General features: G+C 40.8%; 1 protein-coding gene across 1 annotated transcript in view; it reads left to right on the forward strand.

Moving 5' to 3' along the window:
* The window catches only part of LPCAT3 (lysophosphatidylcholine acyltransferase 3), a 709,408-nt gene that overhangs the window by 637,132 nt on the left and 52,024 nt on the right, over positions 1-20,252 (forward strand). The window contains exon 12 of the mRNA XM_044079698.1: positions 4,276-4,415. Within this exon, the coding sequence (XP_043935633.1) occupies positions 4,276-4,392 (117 nt within the window). The 3' untranslated portion in view covers positions 4,393-4,415. The remainder of the gene's footprint in view (positions 1-4,275; positions 4,416-20,252) is intronic.

Here is a 20,252-nt window from a genome sequence, read left to right on the forward strand (position 1 = left end):
AAGTTTTAAGAACATTTTTGAGTCTAACAGTAGTATTAATAATGTTAAATATTGAATGAATAGATATGGATTCTGCAATTATTGTAAGCATATTTTTACTGGTGAAGCATTTGTTGTTAGGAATAGGAAACTGAAGATAAAGGGTAAATTTAATTGTAACACTATAGGTGTGGTGGATGTCGCATTATGTTAAGCGTCCAGGGCTCTATATTGGGTAAACCGAGAGAAAAATTAAGGAAAGAATATACAAACATCTGTATGAGATAAGGAATAAATTGACCAATCCATTATGTAAACATATTAATAGTCATCCCAATCATAGTTTCAAATTTACAGTGTTGGAGAAGGTGGATTTAAATTTGAGAGGGGGACCATGCGGGGTTATTGTTGGAGAAGAATTGTATTGGCAGGTCCACTTGAATGTGAGCTGTGCACCGGAACTTACTGAAGTCTCCTGTATGTCTTGTCTGCTTAAACTTACAACGTATATGAAATAAGATGCATTTATCTGTTTAGTATGTGTTGATCTGGGACTTTAAATGTTTTATGATGTAGAGCTCATGTGACTGTTTCCTGGGTATTTAAAATGGAGTGGATCAGTGATGTATTTTATCTGTTGAATTTATTGAACGTACAGACGAACACACTTGTGTTTTAGTAATAAATGGTATTAAGTGAACTAACGTTGCGATCCTTTTGTTGGTGGTGGTTTGTTGTATATATTATTTGTTGCTTTCCATAATTGTGTTATGTCTTTCATCCACATCCTGTGCTTTCCCATGTGTCCTTGTATTATTTATTTTCCTTTATCTTTATAGATATTGCTAGATGGTATGAAAAGCCTGTTATAAGTGACTCTCCTTCAGCAGTACTTATCCCTTCTGCTATTATAAAATTGAATCTGTTTGTTTTATACATACCTTTAGTACATGTCATGAATTATTATTCCAAATACAAAACTTGCCACATCTTATAACTTCTGCCATTTTTTAACATCAGTCCTTCTGTACATTCAATCTGCTCTCAAATTACAATTAAAATCTCTTATTGTAATATTCATATTTATTACTACATAGTTCAAAATCTTTTGAAATTCTTTCTTTACGTATAACACTAGCATATGCCTGATTTTTCCATCTTAGATCCACAACAGTTAATCTTCCAGTCATTACTAATGTTGCATCCAATTGTTCACTGATTTTTACAAAGTATTGCTATGCCAGAACATCTTTTGTTTCCCAAATTCTAGATTCACCAGAACTTTTCTGTTTGCAATATTTCTTCCTTTGTTAAAAATCTTACATCCTCTAATACTGTTACATCCAAACCACACTTATTGCACTACTCCAAAACTCATATCCTTTTAGCTGTATTCTTAATATTATTTGCATTTACAGAAATTACTATAAAATTGTTACTTTCCTATTTTAAACTTCCTAGATATTATCCTTTTCCCTTGGAAAATTTCACAAGCTTGGTTACTGTTGTCCCGTTAAACTTTTCATATCTTCTAGTTTTCTACAGATTAGAATTTTTGTCCTTTTACTATTTTCCAACTCCTATCATCCGTATCACTTATTTCAGTACTTTTTTTCTATATCATCTTCTTCTTTTCTAATTGATTTTCATCTAGATCTTCTATTCCCACTACTCCTGTTCTTTTTTTTTCTTCCCCTTCCTTATTATTTTTGTTCATTTTGTAATATATCCATAAATGCTTAGTTTAATTACATTTATAACATTTTAATTCACATCTTTTTGCATTATGACCCATTTCCCTGCAAATGTAGTATTTTAATTTTGTCACAGTTACTTATTAAATAATCATCCCTTCCACAGAAAAAAACATGTTTTGGTTGACCCCCAATATTTTAAAACACCACCATATTCCCAAGACGTATGTCATGCTTAGGTATATGCAGAATGTTATCCTTTTCAGTTTTCAACACAACATTACAGTCCCATCCACCATTCCATTAGCCCCTGTTGTCCTGTACTTTTGTAATGTCTGCAGCTTGATTACATATCTTACTTAAATGTCTTTTCAGTCTCTTTCTACTTCAGTTTACGTACATACTTTCTTTCCCTGTGAAATGCTTTGCTTATATACAAGTTCCAAGGATTACAGTTTTTAATTTCGTATTCTCACAAAAAATTTTCTGTAGCATACCTAGTCTGATATGTCACAAAATGTCTCTGTTAATAACAATAAAAACTCTTACCTCTTGAGCTTTTACACCCAGTAGAGTCATTAAGTATCTCAAACATCATACCTGCCCAGTTCTTTCTCTTCTTTAGTCTGAATTTTCACCGCATACTTTTGCTCTGTATTTACTTCAACTTTCTTCTGTTTGCTCGCTTTCTCCCCTTCCTCCTTCCTTCACTGTCTCTGCATACGACTTCTTCCCCCTACTATCTATCTTCAAAATAGAATCTGCGTACTCCTGTATTTTATCCATTATATCTCCCTACAAAACTTCATTTCCATTTTCAGGCTCACTCTGCAGCATCATCTCACTTAATCATCCTGACACCTTCTTGACTGGAGGGCTGTAATTCCCCTTGCTTCATTTATCATTTTTCCTCTCTTGGATTCAGCACAAGGGTTTGCTGAAGTACATCTTCCAAATTTTGTACAGACTCTGACAGCAGCAGCATTGACATTCACCTCCGTGCCTTCCGGCATGTTCTCCACTTCACGCACCATCCTGCCAGCCATCACTGTTCTAGGGATATGGGAGCCACGAGCTTGCAAATGAATAGGTGAAGTTCCCCAATGCTCTGCCTAAATTTCTCTTAGTAGAACAAATACCACCTTGTGTTTCCCCTGAGAAGAGATCACTAGTCTAGTGGGACTAAACCTGGTCAACGAGGATTAAATTAAAAAAAAAAGGTTAAAAATAAGTATTTGCTAGACTTAACTATGTCATTAGGTCAGTGATGCTCTTTAGAATAATTCATACCTTCAGGTACAAGAAAACTAAATGCATACTGTGGCAAATACTTTATGTGGAGTTAGTTTTCCTTTTTTATTTTTTACATTTGGTTTGTCGTTTACACTCATTTGGTGGAGAGGCTACATTTAGTAATGCATGGACATTGAATTACACATCAATATACCTATTCTTCAAATTTAAATTATTTTTATATTTTAATGTCTAATGGTAATGAACTTTATATTATTGATTTTACGTCTGTATCAACTTAAAATTCTCAAAATAAGTTAAGTAAGTTACATTAAGATGTGTGCGTATCACTTGTTCAGCTAGCCATTAATTATTACATTGTGTTATACAAGGATGACCAGCCAGGTGTCTTAGCTTGCAAAATGTTATAATATCTTGAAGTATAGACTAGACATTTGGAGGTATTATTAAATTCATGCCAGAGTACTGATCAGACATTTTCACTGCTACATTTGCAAATATTTGTTTTGAAGTATTACTGTTAGTGCCTCTCAGTGCAGCACGTATAAAAAAAAAATGTGAAGATAAAAAAATATGTAGTTTTGTTACGATTTTAGGACTAAAAGAATAAACATTTTTGTTACAAATGTGAGATAAAATGGCAAAATAATGCAGCTGCACGGTCTAGGGATATTTTATAGGCGATTGTCCCAGCATTATTCTTGGAAATGTACATAAAAAAATGTGTTATCATTTTGTTAATTATATCCTTTATGTACTGGGAGCTAGTATTATCAAAATCATCAGAAGTGTGGGTACAGTCATCCTTAATATGGTCAGTCCTAAGAAAATGAGATGGTTGGGAGATGATACAAATGTGAAAACTGTTGTAAAAGACTTTGAGGGTTAGAGTTGCAGATATCTGGATTTGCTGTGTCTATAGATTGCTAGTGAGGCTTCGTCTTGAATTCCGTCATGGCAAATGAGGACAGGCTGACTTTAATAAAAATATCCGTCTTTGAAAAGAGAGAGAACAGAGGTATCTGAGTGGGTCATGCATGCCTTTGCATGAGTTTCAGGTAAGGGCAGAAAGGAATGGATGTGCTCAGTATGTCAGTAGTCATTTTATTTTAAGCTAAGAAACAATTTTGTTATAGTGGTTGTGGTACAATGCTGAAATGCTCTACCAGAAAGGGTGGTGGTGGTCAGATCAGCCAGAAGAAAACTGAGAGGGAACTGTGTAGGTACTAACCGCACAACAAAATTTGGTTAATGTTATCCGGTAGGGTGGTTTGTTTGTTGCTAGTGAGCATGAAGTAAAATAGTGATATTTTGGTAATATCATTTAAGCTTTTCTTTTTTTTTCCAGGTGTACAGTTCAGTTTATTTCTGTGGCCACATATTTTTTTTTGTATTGCTTGTCATATTACCATTCCTCAGGAAAGTCCTTGTGCCAAGGAAGTCAAAAGAAAAGAAATCTGAGTGAATCAAGTCTTTCAACAGGAAAAGGTAATTTTTGGTGTATTGCTTACTTTCCTTTTCTTCCATTAAGACATGCAATGCTTAAAATATTGTATAATCGGTGTCATTGGAGCATCAGGTAGCACACACACCTTTGGTGCACAAGGCAGGTAGTTCTATTCCAAAGCTGGGTAGATCAGTTACTGAATCTGCAGTGAATTATTGGGGGGGGGGGTTCACTTCTCAGTGTGCCATCCCTCAATTGAGACATTAAACCCTCTTCCAGAGTTGGTGGTAGTTCAGGTGGATGTAAAAGATTCCATGTCAGCTATCGAAAAGCATAGATAGAGGAGGTTCCCAGATATCCTGACCAAATTTCCCCTGGTAGTATAAATATCACCTCAGGTTTCCTCTGAAAAGAGCCCACTAGCCTAGTGGGACTTAACCCAGTTAAAAAGGATAAAATAAATAAATAAAATAATGCCTTTAACCTAAGGCCCCAGTCTCTGTAATAATTAATCTTCAGGTGTATTTAATAAAAGTTTCTCAAAAAATGAAATTTTAGTTTCATGAGATTGAAATTTGGGAATTATACCCATGATTTTTAAGGTTCATAGATGAATACTAATTTAAAAATGTAATTTCTAGTCATTGCTGTGGTGTTGTTATACTGTTATGCTGAATCTATGTAGATACAAGATTTCAATCAATTCCAGGTAAGAAGAGTCAAAGGAAGTGGATAATGTTATAGCTAGTAATTTCGAGAAATAATACAGGTTATGCTGAAAATGTGTTCTGGTCTAAAATCCCATATTCATTGAAAATCCCAAGTTTTTCCAGTACTCAGCCCAAGTTTGGATTTATTGGCATTTTTTTCCAGAAAAATGGAGAAGCCGCAACTCTTGTAATGTAGGACTTTAATGAGCTGCCTTGTTGGGAAATATTAGATTTGGGTATTGAAAGCTTTTGCAGAGCACATTGTTGGTTCATTCAGTCTGCCATTTATACTGCAACTTTCCATATTGCTTTTTTCTACTGAACCCTGCCACTACCACATAAATACATACATACTGCCTCAGTCTTACTTGCATGCCTTGGAAAATTGATGGTGTACATTATCTTTCCTGTGCACATTGCTTTCAGTGTGCTAGAAGTTGGATTTGTTTCATCTCCATTTAGTTGCTTGCTCTCGCCTATCTTTCCATCATTTCCTGTATTTGGTTTGGTGGTGTCACATTTTGTTACCCAAGAACATCTCTTGTATGAAAAAGGGTACTACCAGCTAAACAGCTCTAGTGGTGTACAGCAGTAAAGCCTTGACTACAACCAAGGTGATCCAACTTTGATTAGTGATGTGGGCATCTGACAGAGCTGATGGGAGGATGGGAGTGAGAGGCTGCTGGGGGGGGGGGGGGCAGCTCTGGATTGTCACTTGGGTGATTCCTGGAAAGTGCACTAGGTGTTGCACCTGTAGATCTGTGGACCAGTTGCTTCCATAGTGTACATATGTGAGTTGGGGGAGTCATCCTGTGGAAGCACTTCTCATCAACAGCAGCATATAGTGGTAGCAGTTTTTAAAACTTACCCTGGAAATTAATTCAGAAGTTATCCACTTCCTAGACATCTCCATACACAGACATGATCAATCACACTTTTGTTTCAACTTTGTTTAGGAAACCCACCTACTCTTAACACCTTACTGCATTTTGATAGTTGCCATCCTGCACACCAAAAGAAATCTTTGGTAAAAGGACAGGGGGTCAGATTGGCAAGAATGGTGAGCGAACACACAACTTTTATTGATGAGATAGATCACTTGAGGATGATGCTCATTAGACAGGGATACCCTGATTCCTTTGTGGACACCATCTTAGATGAGGTCAAGACAAAAAGACTAAGTGAACATTCATCCCATTATTAGGGGCACTACAAGATTTAATCACAATAAATGACGATACAATATTTAATGACACCCTGGAAAGAAGGATAAAATCTTTCTCAGATGCCATGGTGATAACATTTAGCCCCCTGTTCTATAACATTAGGCATGTCCTCTACAACAATTGGACCATATTAACAAGTGACATCAGTTGTAAAAAGAAGATAGGGGAAAAACCTTGTGTTGTATACAAAAGAGATTTGTGTATTAAGAATTTGCTGGAAAGGAATAGGCCACGAGTCAAAAAGACACATGAAAAAATGTGGATACTGTCCACAGTGCCCATTCATCATTGAAAGTGACATTTACATAAGGGGACATGGCAATGTATACTTGAAACAGAGATTCAATTGCCTCAGTAAATGTTTAGACATGTGGCCAGTTTTATATTGGGAAAACGATCAATAGTATCAGCACTTAGGAAGGGCAATTTGAACAATGCCCTAGCCAAACACATCACGAGTTCCCACAACATCATTTTAAGTTCTCTGTCCTAGAACAAGTGTACAAGGAAGGTAGGGAAGGGCCGACTGACTTATTTCTCGAGTACAAGGAGCTGCTATGGCAGCTCAGAAGTGATGCCATACATACACCTGGTTTGAATGACATGGTATCCATCTCTAGCTTCTTAAAATTAAAGTCTGAATTACACATCTAGAGTTTGTCATCAGTTTGTCTTTATGATCAGCCATACATTTTATAATAAAAGTGATGAAATTTCACTAATAGAGAATGTGATGTATTAGAAGGTTGTTGCTTACCTTAGAAGTATTGTAATTTTAGTATAGGTTTATTTCTGTTGCAAAGAATGTGATTGACTAGGGTATCAACATATGAAGTTTAGTCTGTAACGTGATACACTATGGTATGTATTTAATGGAGTGTTTTATATTTGAATTGTTATTCTGATGAAGTCGTGAGGTGAACTGCCGACGAAAGAGCTTAATAAACTGTTATAGTGGTTGCTACCTAAGTGTTTCCTTGCTTCAGTGACTTTCCTGGTACATAGTGGAGCTCAGAGAGTCACTTAGGGGGAAGACTAGGCTGATCCTGGGGACCTGCAAGTTGCTCCCCTTCCTGCCACCAAGCTCCTAACACTGAGGAATACATGAGTTGGTAGGACTTCCCAGTCAGGAATGAATGGCTGTAAGGCTGATGCATAACCCAGGAATGCTTCTGTCTTGTCCCATGTATGAATGCACCAATAGGTGAAGGTGTGTGAGCCATCATTTGAGGTCCTGCAGGCAAAAAAGCTCTTGTAGCGGGTATTTCTGACATCATGATAGTGGTACAGTTAATGTTGGGGTGTAATAGCAGAGTATTTTGTTTCATTCCTGTATCAGGACCTCTGTCAGGTGGCATGTTGCATATACCTGTATGCTGCCCCCCCCCCCAATACACACACACACAAACACACACACAATTGAATTTCATTGTTTTTCCTTGCCTTCTGACTACAACTGCATGAGCACAGTGGGAAGAGAGCAGTCTGTTTCATTCCCAGGGTAACTAAATATAGAGAGAAATTGAATGCACTCTTCACAAATCTTTCATTTCACATGATTTACTTGGGATAGCATCTTAACCAAGCTGTTCTTTTCAAGGAACAGAGCAATTATCTTTTAAAAGAGCCAGCTTTTACTTTAGTTTTCAGTTTGCTCCTTATGACTGCCACCTTAATATTAAATCAGTGTAATTTCTTCAGTAACCTCCACTGTAGCTGCATTTGCCATGCTTCACAAGGGACACTGTAGGTGCAAGCTACAAACTGAATATATCAGACACATCGATAAAAGAGCATACCATGTCCCTAACATGCCCAGGCTGCATGTTGCAGTGGTTGAAATCACAGTGGACACCAGATATCCCACAAGTGTGCTGGGTTCATGCTAGTTAGGATTGTCTTAAAGTTATTGCTTCAACCATGGAAACGGGTGGCACATACTAGCTGGCACACACTAGCTGATGCCTACTGCATGCTGAAAGTTGGGCATTTTATTTGTTGGGGTGAGGATAGAAAATGCAAAAAAAAAACAAAAACTAGCCGCCCTTGATGTCTGCCTAAATGATGGCCCCTTTTGATCAGCTGTCACCTTGCTGTGCAAGAACAAATGGACTAGATGTTGACAGAGGGTCTAATAGGGCAGCAGGCAACAGGAATAAAAGAATGCAGACCACTGTTGACTCAGTAACCACTTAAGTACACCCTTTCTATAATGTTGATAGGTTATATATTATAAGCTTGATATTAAAATCTTGAGTGCATACCTCTTTGCGTGTATTGCTTAATGGCAGTGCAATCATTTGTCTAAGAAATGAGAAACATTAACTACCCTGGAGTAGTAGTAACTTGTTCCATAACAGAAGTGTAGCTGTGGTGGTGTGAGAGGGGAAATTGCCTCATTTGCAAAGAGTTGGAAGCACAATCTGACACCCTTTATCACAGTCAGATGTTCATAGTGTTTCACTGTTGCAGTCATTACACTTGGGTTATCCTGCTGGCAGGTTACCCGCAGTCAGCCTGAATTCCAAAGTCCTGGTCCGGTGTCTGTTGCTGTTGCCTCTTCCCTGACGTCAGTGCGCCAGGGGTATAAAAGATGCAGCCGACGCCATTTTCTTCAGTCTTTCTTGCCGCGCGGTACCCAAAGCAAAAGCAGTTCGCAAGTGCCGGTCGGCCGACTCCTGAGATTTTCAAAACCGAATTTCAGATCCGAAGTCTTCATTAAAGCTAAGTACCCTGTTGGGGAATTTTTTCTTGCTCCAGACCGATGTCAGAAAAAGTTAACAATTGTATTTCTTGTGGGAAGCAAATACCTCATAAGGATTTTCATTCTTACTGTATTCCTTGCCTAGGCCCTGACCACGACATTGCTAGCTGTCGGTTTTGTGCTAGATTTAACCAACGCACTATTAAGCGTCTGTACGATTTTGCCTTTCATTACTTTGGCTGAAGATTTAATTATATAATGCCGTCGGAACAGCCAATGACTGGAGTTTATAAAAAGCGCAAGGAAAAGGACAGTCATCCGAGGTCCAAAACCGATGACGAGGCCTTCGCTAGGCCAGTCGCCGGTTCTCAGTGAGGCCCTGATGCCCGCTACCTCAGAGCCACAGGCCGCTTCTGACTCCCACGTGGAGCCGACTAGGCCTCTGGATACTCAAGGCATTGAACACTCGGAAACTATTCCCTCAGATGGGTCTGGAGCTGCTGAGCAGGCATCGGCTTCTGAGGGTGTTTTCAGACCTACACGGTTATATGTTAAGCCAACCTCAGCTTCAAAGGCAAAGACTAAAGCAGCTCTAAAGACAAAGAAACAAGTACAGCATTCTCCTGCACAGACTTCCATGCCTAAAAAACAGATGCTTAAAATGGCCGAAGACCTAATTACTTTGATCAGGGGTTCCCATCCCCCTCCTGATAAGAGGCCTAGGCAAGAGACAGAATATGAATCTTCAGATCAGGTTTCCATTTCCTCTGACTCCTCTTCTGAGCAGGGATACTCACTTCCTCCCTATGAGGATTCTGATGCTGAAGAGTCTATTCCTTCAGCCTCTCATCCTGAGGATTATTTTTTTTGGGGAAATCCTTCTCGCCATGAGGAAGCACTTTCACTGGGAGAGCTAAGATTTCTCAGAATCTAAGAAAAGCCTCAGAGACTTTCTTTTACTAACTCAGCACAGACCTCTTGCTATTCCACCTGTTCTAGACCTAGTAGATGATGTATTTTCAGAGTCCAGCCTGTCTCCTGACTCTTTACCTCCTGCACCGGTTAAGCCAGACAGATACTACAGGGTTCCAGATTCCCACAAATTTCTATATAAAAACCCTGCTGCTGACCCAGAAACTATATCTCAGGATCCTAAACGGGTCAAGGCTTCCACTGTGAAAAACCCTGTCCCCTCTGATAGGGATTCTAGGGCACTGGACAGATGGGGGAAAAAAGTTTACACTTCTGCTACCTTGGCTGTAAGGGCTTTAAATTGTCAGTTTCATATGCTTAAATATCAGCAATATTTAATGTCACTGCTAAAACAGAAAATGTTGACAAATTCTGAATGTCCAGATAAGAAGGACATGCAGGATTTATTGCATGCAGCTGAACAAGTGGGAAAGCATACTTTGCATTGTGGCTTTGATTCACTGGAGGCCTCTTGCAGGGCCGCTGTTACGGGTACTGTCATTAGAAGGCATGCTTGGTTAAAGGAACAAAATCTGCCTGATCATGTTAAAGAAAAATTATTGGATGCTCCTTTACAGCATGATACTTTGTTTGGTGTTAAGGCAGAGGAGGTGTTGAAGAAAATGGAGGATAAAGCGAAATCTATGCAGACAGTTAAGGATTTCTTACAGGTTCAACCACCCAGATTTAGCAGGAACTGGCCTTCAAAGAATTGGTCCTTTCCAGTGTCAGACAGGCCACAAAGAGGCAGGTACAGACGCCCTAGAGGCAGATCCCAGCCCCAAGGCTCATACAGGCCTAAACAATGGGGTGCTTCTACCTCCAAAAGCGGAGAAGACAAATCACAGCCATATAGAAAACGGTCAAAAATGACTTTCCTCTGCCAATACCAAGTATTTATCTTTTGGCAGCCCCCTTAGGGGGAAAACTAGCACTTTTTTCACAAAATTGGCATGTAATCACCCAGGACAAATGGGTCTTGAATATAGTGTCCCAGGGCTACAGGTTCCACTTTCACACCCTGCCAAAGGCAAAAGGTATGCCAGACCTGCCAAAACATCAATGGGCAGAGGCACAAAAGCAAGTTACATCCCTCATGGACTTGAGGGCCATTCAGCGAGTACCACAGCAAGAGCAGGGACAAGGATTTTACTCAAGACTATTCCTGGTACCCAGAAAGGACAAAGCCTGGAGACCAATACTGGACCTGTCTATTCTAAACACTTTTCTGGGTGTTCCAAAATTCATAATGTTGACTCTGCAGCAGCTTCTGCCCATGCTGGGCAAGAAGGCTTGGCTTGTAACTTTGGACTTAGAGGCATACCTTCATGTCCCAATCAGACAATCTTGTAGACGATACCTCAGATTCATAGCTGGATCAATGCACTACCAATTCTCTGCACTGCCCTTTGGCTTATCTACTGCGCCCAGGCTCTTCACAAAATGCCTGATACCAGTAATTGCTTTCTGCAGACAAAGGGGAATTCAAATATACCCTTACTTGGACGATTGCCTTATTCAAGCAGAGAACAAACACATTCTACTGAGACATCTGGTGTTTGTAAAAAGATTACTAATTTGCCTAGGCTACACGGTAAACGAAAAGAAATCAAAACTAGTACCCTCTCAAGAGATAATATTCCTGGGTGCAAGCTTAAGTACAACTGCCCAGATGGCTTATCTCACGCCAGACAAACAAAGGCAACTGACTTCTTACTTCGAAATGTTGGCAACAAAGACCCAGTTATCTGCAAGAAAAATTCTGCAGGTTTTGGGCTTCATGGCATCCTGCATTCTACTAATTCCATATGCAAGACTGCATATGAGGAAACTACAATGGTATCTAAAAAGTGTTTGGACTCAACATTGCCACAGCCTGGAAACATTAATTACCCTCATTCCCTGCCTGCAACAGGAGTTTCGATGGTGGGCACAGGCCTGTCACCACAAGGGACAGCCATTCACTCTACCCACGGCCAGGCAGACATTAACAACAGATGCATCAGATTATGCCTGGGGGGCCCGCATGGCAGGAAAATTTATTCAGGGAGCATGGCCAGCAAGCCAAATGCATCTTCATATCAATCAAAAAGAGATACTAGCTGTTCAGAATTCCCTGACAGCCTTCAAGGATCTACTTCATCTAGGACAACTGCTGGTAAAGACGGACAATACTACAGTCAGAATGCCCTGACAGCCTTCAAGGATCTACTTCATCTAGGACAACTGCTGGTAAAGACGGACAATACTACAGTCATGTGGTACATAAACAAGCAGGGAGGCACACATTCCTACCCCATCTGCAGACAAGCCATGACTTTCTGGAACACAGCATTGACTTATCAAGTACACCTGCAAGCACAATTCCTGCCAGGAAAGACAAATACTCTGGCAGACGAACTAAGCAGAAATCTCAAGGATCCTCACCAGTGGAAACTAGATCCACAAATCTTCAGCATGATAACAAGGAAATGGGGAAGCCGGGAAATAGATCTATTTGCCTCCCCGCACAACTGCCAACTACAGAGATTCTGCACAAGGACTTATCACAAACAAGCATGGAAAGTGGATGCCTTATCATTCAGCTGGAAAAACCTTACAGTATATGCCCTTCCTCCACTGCCTCTCTTCCCCAAGGTACTCCTAAAGGTCAGACAAGAGAAGCCAAAAATGATACTGATTGCCCCAGACTGGCCACGCCAGCACTGGTACCCAGTCCCAAAGAGCTTGTCTCAAGGCCCAGCCTGGACATTACCCCAAATTCCTCATTTGCTGACCCAACAAAACAATCAGATCCTGCACAGCCAACTCAGAACCCTAAATCTGGCTGCATGGCTGGTAATGTAATCATTCAGAACTCACCTCTCTCTAAAGCAGTTATGGATGTTATTTTGGAGGCCAGGAGGCCCAGCATCGGAAAATCTTATACAGAAAAATGGAAGAGATTCTGTGCTTGGAACCAGGCACAAGGAATGGACACGCTTGTACCAAATATTCCTCAGATTTTACAATACCTAACTGAGATGCTGGACAAAGGCCTATCCTTCTCGTCAATTAAGATCCATGCCTCTGCCATTTCAGCTCATTACAATACAGACCCATGTATTTTTTCACATCCACTGCTAAGGCAGTACCTCAGAGGGGCCAAAAACATAAGACCTCCAAGGAGAGCTCCAACACCTACATGGGACCTCAACTTTGTCTTGGAAAAACTCACACTGCCTCCTTTTGAGCCAGCCAATACAGCTGACATAAAACACCTATCATGGAAAACAGCTCTGCTCCTAGCAATAACCTCAGCAAGAAGAGTCTCAGAGTTACAGGCACTAATGACTGTGGAAGCTTTTATTATTTTCCATCCGGACAGGGTTTCTCTAAGGACAAACCCAACATTTATGCCTAAGGTAGTGTCCAGTGTGGCTCTTAACCAAACCATTCATTTGCCTACCTTTTATCCAAACCCACAGAATAAGGGGGAGAGACTTCTGCATTCTTTGGACATACACAGACAGCTACGCTTCTACCTGGACAAAACTAAAGCCTTCAGAAAGACTGAGCAGCTCTTAGTGGCATATGCTGCAGGATCGCAAGGAAAAGCTATTTCAAAGCAGACCATTTCAGTGCCTAAGGGCATTAGGCCACATTCCACCAGAGCAGCAACCACTTCAGCAGCCTTCCTCAGAGGAGTACCAACCAAGGACATTTTGGAAGCTGCAACTTGGACTTCAGTGCACACTTTTACAAAGCACTACCACTTACCTCTTTACTCTAAATCCAGAGCAGGCTTTGCCACTGCAGTTCTGCAGGGCCTCATAGCCACTCCTAATTCTATCTAGGCCCAGCCACCCAACCTCAGCTTTGGGATTCAACCCAAGTGTAGTGACTGCAACAGTGAAACACGATGAACATAGTACAGTTGTGTACCTACCATAAATGTAGATGTTTGAGTGTATTCACTGTTGCAGTCCAGATTACCCTCCCTACATCCCCCTTTCATCGCTGGGACTTAACTGTACTTCTCTATTCTATACAACCTATGTGGTCTATTTGCTTGTAGATGAAGGTAATGTTTATGTTAGTGCATGCTTTTTTATGAGCAGAATTTTTAGCCTACCTTTTTGGGGGCACTTGACATCTGTGGCAAGAAAAACTGAAGAAAATGGCGTCTGCTGCATCTTTTATACCCCTGGCGCACTGACGTCAGAGAAGAGGCGACAGAAACCGACGCTGGACCAGGACTTTGGAATTCAGGCCGACTGCGGGTAGCCTGCCAGCAGGATAAGCCAAGTGTAATGACTGCAACAGTGAATACACTCAAACATCTACATTTATGGTAGGTACACAACTGTACTTTTCTCTTTAGTTCAGTACCAGCTTTTAAAAGCCGATATTGCATTTGCAGTGAAACCTGAGAGCTGCAGTACTGTGTGTAGTCTAAACTGTAGCAACTGTTTGCTACATTTTTAACAACCAGTCTGCTACAGTTTAAAAGCATTTTTTAATAGATATATGTGCAGAGCGAAAGGAGGATCGGGGCAGGGCATAGAAACGGGACCTGAATGGTTGGGACAGGCGTGTCATGCATCTGGCCACTTGGTTGGTGTGCCAATAGAAGGAATGGCAGTTTTATTTATTTATTGTTGAATCATCTGGTGAGGGTGCATGGATATGACTATAATAAGCCGATCTCTAAAATGTAACGGTTGGTTTAATACAATGAAGTGCTTTTTTTTGCCCTTCACTTGAAGAGCTGAGGGTGGTGGGGTGCTGGTTTTTGGTGCCATCACTGGGAGAAACACCTACGCTTCTGTTCCATAATCTAGGTGAGTAATTTGTTAAGCTGCCTTTAACAGCCATTGTTCACATTTAGCTCTAGCACTTAAGATGTTCATCACATTGATCTCTGCTGCAGCAGCCTTAGCTGTATGGGTTATATCCTGAATAGGATGTATATAGAAACCATCCACCTTCCAAAGCTTCAGGGCACCTTCCATGCCCTCAGTCTGCTCAATCTAGCTGATGTAAAATACAGGTCTGGGTGCCAAGCCCCTTCAGAGCTTTACTGCTGCAGACAAATAAACTCCTCTGAGACTTCTGAGGATCGACTGTTGGCCTGTGCGGTTCCTTTGTTGGACAGAGAAGTTCCCTTTGGTGAAAACATCTTTCACTTTAAAAATTGTCAGATAATTTCACGTTAATTTATTTTAAAGCTGGGAGTTTGTATTATAAAAGACTGTCACAAGACTGTACTGTACTTTAAAAAGAGAGCATTCTTTTTTCCTGTCAGATTAAAAGCTGTTTAAAGTAAAGCCATTTTTTCTTTGGAGAAATTGTGTTCATTACTGTGTTTGTGAAACACTTAAGCTGGTAAAACTGGTTTTCCCCAGAAAGGAGGACCCACTTTCAGCTTGACCATGGAAAAGGCTGCAAGTCCCATGGTAGTTCCTTCTTCCAGCCATAAAAAGAAAACTTAAATAAACTGCCTTTGCCATTACATCAGGCTAGCAGTTTGCCTCAGCACCATATAGGTGACTTTGCTGTGGCCATTAGTTGCACCTCAGACTACTCATTATACTGTATCCCTCTGGTGTACTGTAGCACCTATATCCACAATAGACTGGGAGTTAGGCACGGCCTGTGTGGCTGTTGGGGTCCCCTCACTGAGCAAGAGAGAGACGCTCTTCTCAGTCCCATGCAAAGAAACAAGAATGGCTTTCCCATTTTGTCAGAATGCTGTGCTCAGTCCTGCAGAAGCTGCTGTTGCCATTAATAAAAAAGCTGTTGGGCCTCATATTTCCCTGTCAAAAATAAACAGAAAATTAAACATGTATCCACTCCTCCTAAATTTCCTTAGACAGGAGTAGTTTACTGAGTCTGACTCAGTGTTAAATACAGGCTGTTTATCCTATAAAGAAGCTTCTGGTAAAAGAAAGAGGGATGTAGACAGGAAGATGAAGGGACAGGCTCAGAGTTTTCTTAGATTTCCTTGTGGGGGTTTCTCTTCTTCTCACTCTTTCCAGAATGTGCCAGCATTTTCAGTGGGAGTACACTGAGATTTCTCAGTCCCTCAGAAAATACTGTGAGCTTTTACAGAAGGAATTTCTAGAACTTTCACCCATTCCTCCACTTCTGTCAGCTTTGGAGGATGTGTTTGTTACTGCCTGCAATTTTCCTGATAGCCAGCCAGCTGCCCATAAAAAGGCAGATAGTTCCTTGGTCTTTTAATTTTTTATACCCTCTTTCTGATAAGGATGGGAAGATTGTTGAGAAGTATGGAAATAAAGTGTCTACTTCTGCAACTTTGATTTTCAGAATTTTGAATTGTCTGGCTCCTAGTTAGTTTGATCTGATGTTGCCTGTTTTCATCCGCTGTAACATTTTGTTCATTGAATCTGACCTTGGTGCCTTATACCAGAGTTTTGAATCTGAGAGTACTGACTCCTTCCCTACCCAAAGTTCCCCCTTCTGACTGATTCACTATACATCTCATTTGACGCTTGTTCAACCAGACATGTTCTCTGATACCTCTGAGCATTCATGACAAGTGAAAGCTAAATTTATTTATATGTAGTGCTCCTCCCTTTCCTTGTAATGCTTTAGATTAGAGTTAGGATTTGGTTAGCATTTACATTGGTGTTTAGGTGGTTTTTGGAACTTGCATCCTTTTCTGAGAGTTGCTTCTATTGTAAACCCTTTTAATAGTGCAGTTGCTTAATATTTAGCCTGTTATCATAATATTGAATTTTGCAGACTGGGACTGATATTGCTTAATTGAACAACGTAGGTGCTTGCCTGCTGCCTTAAACATTGTGATTAATAGTCTTGTTTGGGCATGGACACTTGCAGGGACTACACAGAGAACGTTCTTTTCCCCTCCATGTCTGTTTTGTTGGTGTACCACGCCCAGAGCCTTACAAATCAGTATGCATTAATTACGGCTCTGTACTAAGCACCCTGTAACTTTAAACTTGAACCCATTCAAAGTCTAACATAACAGTATGAAACAAACAAAACTGTAGTTGTTAAATGACATATGTCTCTGCATAACGCCATCTGCACTAAGAAACTGTTTTATGGTTATACTGTAATGTAAGCCAGTTGTGCAAACTGTTATGAACTGTTTTTAACTAATACGGTGTTTTGCTTGTATAAGTTATTTTGTATGATATTCGGTGATCCCTGTACCAATTCTCCTTTACATTCATTCTTGCAGTTTATTTCAGCCCTAACTTCAGGGGACTGCATCCCCTGCTAGCCTGAAGAGTACCAGCACAGCCAGCAAAAAAAATCAGGGTCCAGTTCTCCAAATAAAATTAGCATCTGCAGTGTATGTCTAAAATAACAAGCCTGTGCTAAGTTTTCAATCATGTTTTGAATTAGAGTTAACCTTGTGGTGTGCACACTAAACTGAGGGTGCCAATACCTTTAGCTCTGTCTCCCTTCTCCTTATACTAGCCAAAGTGATAGAGCATTTCCATAGCCAATAAGTTGAATTAGTTTATTGTGATAGCGAACAGCCTATAGCGCCAAACCTACAGTAAAATAACATACGTTATCTCACTGTATATTAGCGACCATTCTGTACTACCAATAATAAGGGCACAAGCATATTAGTTCTTTTTAGAATTTGTTAGCTGCCATTCTAAGGTGCTAATATATAGGTCTAGGTCCCACACATTTCTACTATTTAACTTGCTCACAGGCTCTCAGTGACCTATAGAAAGAAATCCTCCTCCTGATAATTTTTGTGGAATTCTGGCTCTGCTCTGCATCATGGACCAACCTGCTCTGTTCGCCCTTTGCTTCACTCGGGCTCACTCTGCTCCTCTACCCTACCCCAATTCTCACCCACCCCTATTAACATTAGATTTATACCTAACCAGACCATACCACCTCCCAGCAACCTATCCTCTCCCAAAACCTGTACCTCTCACCAACCCATTAGCCTCTCCCTCCCCTACTTTAGACAGTTCATTCAGTCTATCCTACCCACCCTCACATTTATCCATTTGTACTACTCTCCTATCTACCTACCACAATGCACCTGTGCTACTCAATAGTATGGAAATTACCTCTACTCCTCCTCCTCTGTCACCTACAGCTCCACCACCATAAATTCATACCATATCAATTGGTGCCACTCAAATACACTCCCTCTATACTATCACTCCCCTATTAACCACTCTTTCACCAACATTAGCCCTCAACTGTATAACTAATGCTCCACACTACTACAGCCTCTCAAACACTTACACACTCACCTTCCAAAGTCACCCACTTTAAGATACCACAAATTGATTCATCAAATTAGACTCATCCTACTGCACTCTCTAAAACAAATTAAACTCCAAGCTGACATGCATCCCAACCCATGACCCAACAACTGCTCACCCAGCCACCTTTTTCCCTCTGACATCCCAACCACACCCACTAATTCTTCTATCCACTCCCACCCCTACTCCCCCTACCCAGTGCCTCTAATTCAGACCTGCTGTTCACTAAATTCAACCTCCATAGCATAATCAGGAAAGCTAGTGATTTCAATGCTGCCCTCACCACCTACCATTCAGATATAGCTATAGTTACAGAAACCTGGCTAAAGCCCCACATAAAAGACACTGAAGTCATCACACCTGGTTATAACATCATTAGACTAGACAGACTAAATAAAAAAGGGGGTGGAGTAGCCATTATATTCAAGGACTCCCTTAAGGTCGTTCAACTAAGCTGCACTCCCCCCCCCCCCCCGATCTGCCCAGCCCAGAAATCCTAACTGCCCGCCTGGACATCAACCTAAACAAATCAGTAATCATCATAGCCACATATCTCCCTCCTGGGAACAACCTACCTACCATAGAAAGTCTGCTAGCCAGGGCATCTAGCAATTTTAACCAAGAAACTATCATTCTAGGTGATTTCAACCTTGACTGGCACTCATGCTCATCCAGCACCCCCACCAAATTTCTGAATCTGTTTAACTTCACCCAAACCATAACCTGCCCAACCCGCTTAGGCAAGCACACCAAAAAACAGTCAACTTTAGACTGGATTTTAACAAACAAGCCCAATCTTGGTTACTTGGCAGGGTGTCTCCGTGATTCCCTCAGTGACCATAGCCCAACCTTCCTATACAGAAAATGAGTCCATACCCCACACAACATCACCTAAAAATACATCCGTAGCAAGAAAAAATCCCCCCCCCCCTTTATTCAGTCACCTGCTGCAACAGTGTAGCTGGGCTCCACTCAAAAACCTCCAACTAGATATGGCGGTACAATACTTCAACGATAACTTCCTTAATATACTTAATAATCCTGCTCCTATCAGGAAGGTTAGACCAAAAACCAAACCCCTGCCCTGGCTAACAGCAGATAACAAGGTATTAATAAAATGCAGGGACAAAGCATGGACCACCAACCACACTACCAGAGATAATTTTACCCTCACTATCAGCAACTTAGAAATCTAGCTAAAAAAACAAATCAAGAAAGACAAAAAAGACTACTTCTTGTCCTGTCAACAGTTACACCAAAACAACCCCCAAATATTCTGGCAAAGCATCAACTGTCTCCTCAACCCTGGCCACCCCTCAACACCAGCCCCTACCTCTTCAAACAACTCTGACCCAATTTCTACACAATTCAACTCCCACTTTATTAATACATTACCTGTCTGCTAGGAGACCATCCCAGCAAACCTCCTACTCTCCCCCAACTGTAAATCATCCCACCCCTTTCATTTTTTCTCCCATCCAAACTAGATACAATAAAGGCACTCCTAACCAAGCTAAAACCCTGCTGTGTCACTGCCGACCTACTTCCAAATGAATTCCTAAAAATAGCAGCTCCCTCTATAGCCTACCCCATATCAGTCCTGATCAACCGACCCATATCCGAACAATATGTCCCAACTCTGTGGAAAATATCCCATATCATTCCCCTCCACAAAAGTGGGACATCCAAAGAACTTACAAACTATCGCGCCATAGCCATTTTCTCACCCCTTGCAAAAATACTAGAAAAATGCATCCACAATCAACTCATCCACCACCTACTAACCCACAGCCTATTAACCAGCTCCCGGCATGGCTTTAGACCTAAACATAGTACCAGCACTGCCCTATTATCTTTCAACAACTCCATTCATCACTTACTAAATGAAGGACAATTTGTCTCCTCTGTCTTCCTTTTTATGTCCAAAGCTTTTGACAGTCTCCCACCAGCTACTACTAAACAAGCTTTTTTCCTTTGCTCTAGAGCCCACATC

This window comes from Protopterus annectens, chromosome 8.part0 (assembly GCF_019279795.1).
Source record: "Protopterus annectens isolate FY-2018-M chromosome 8.part0, PAN1.0, whole genome shotgun sequence".
NCBI lineage: Eukaryota > Metazoa > Chordata > Ceratodontiformes > Protopteridae > Protopterus > Protopterus annectens.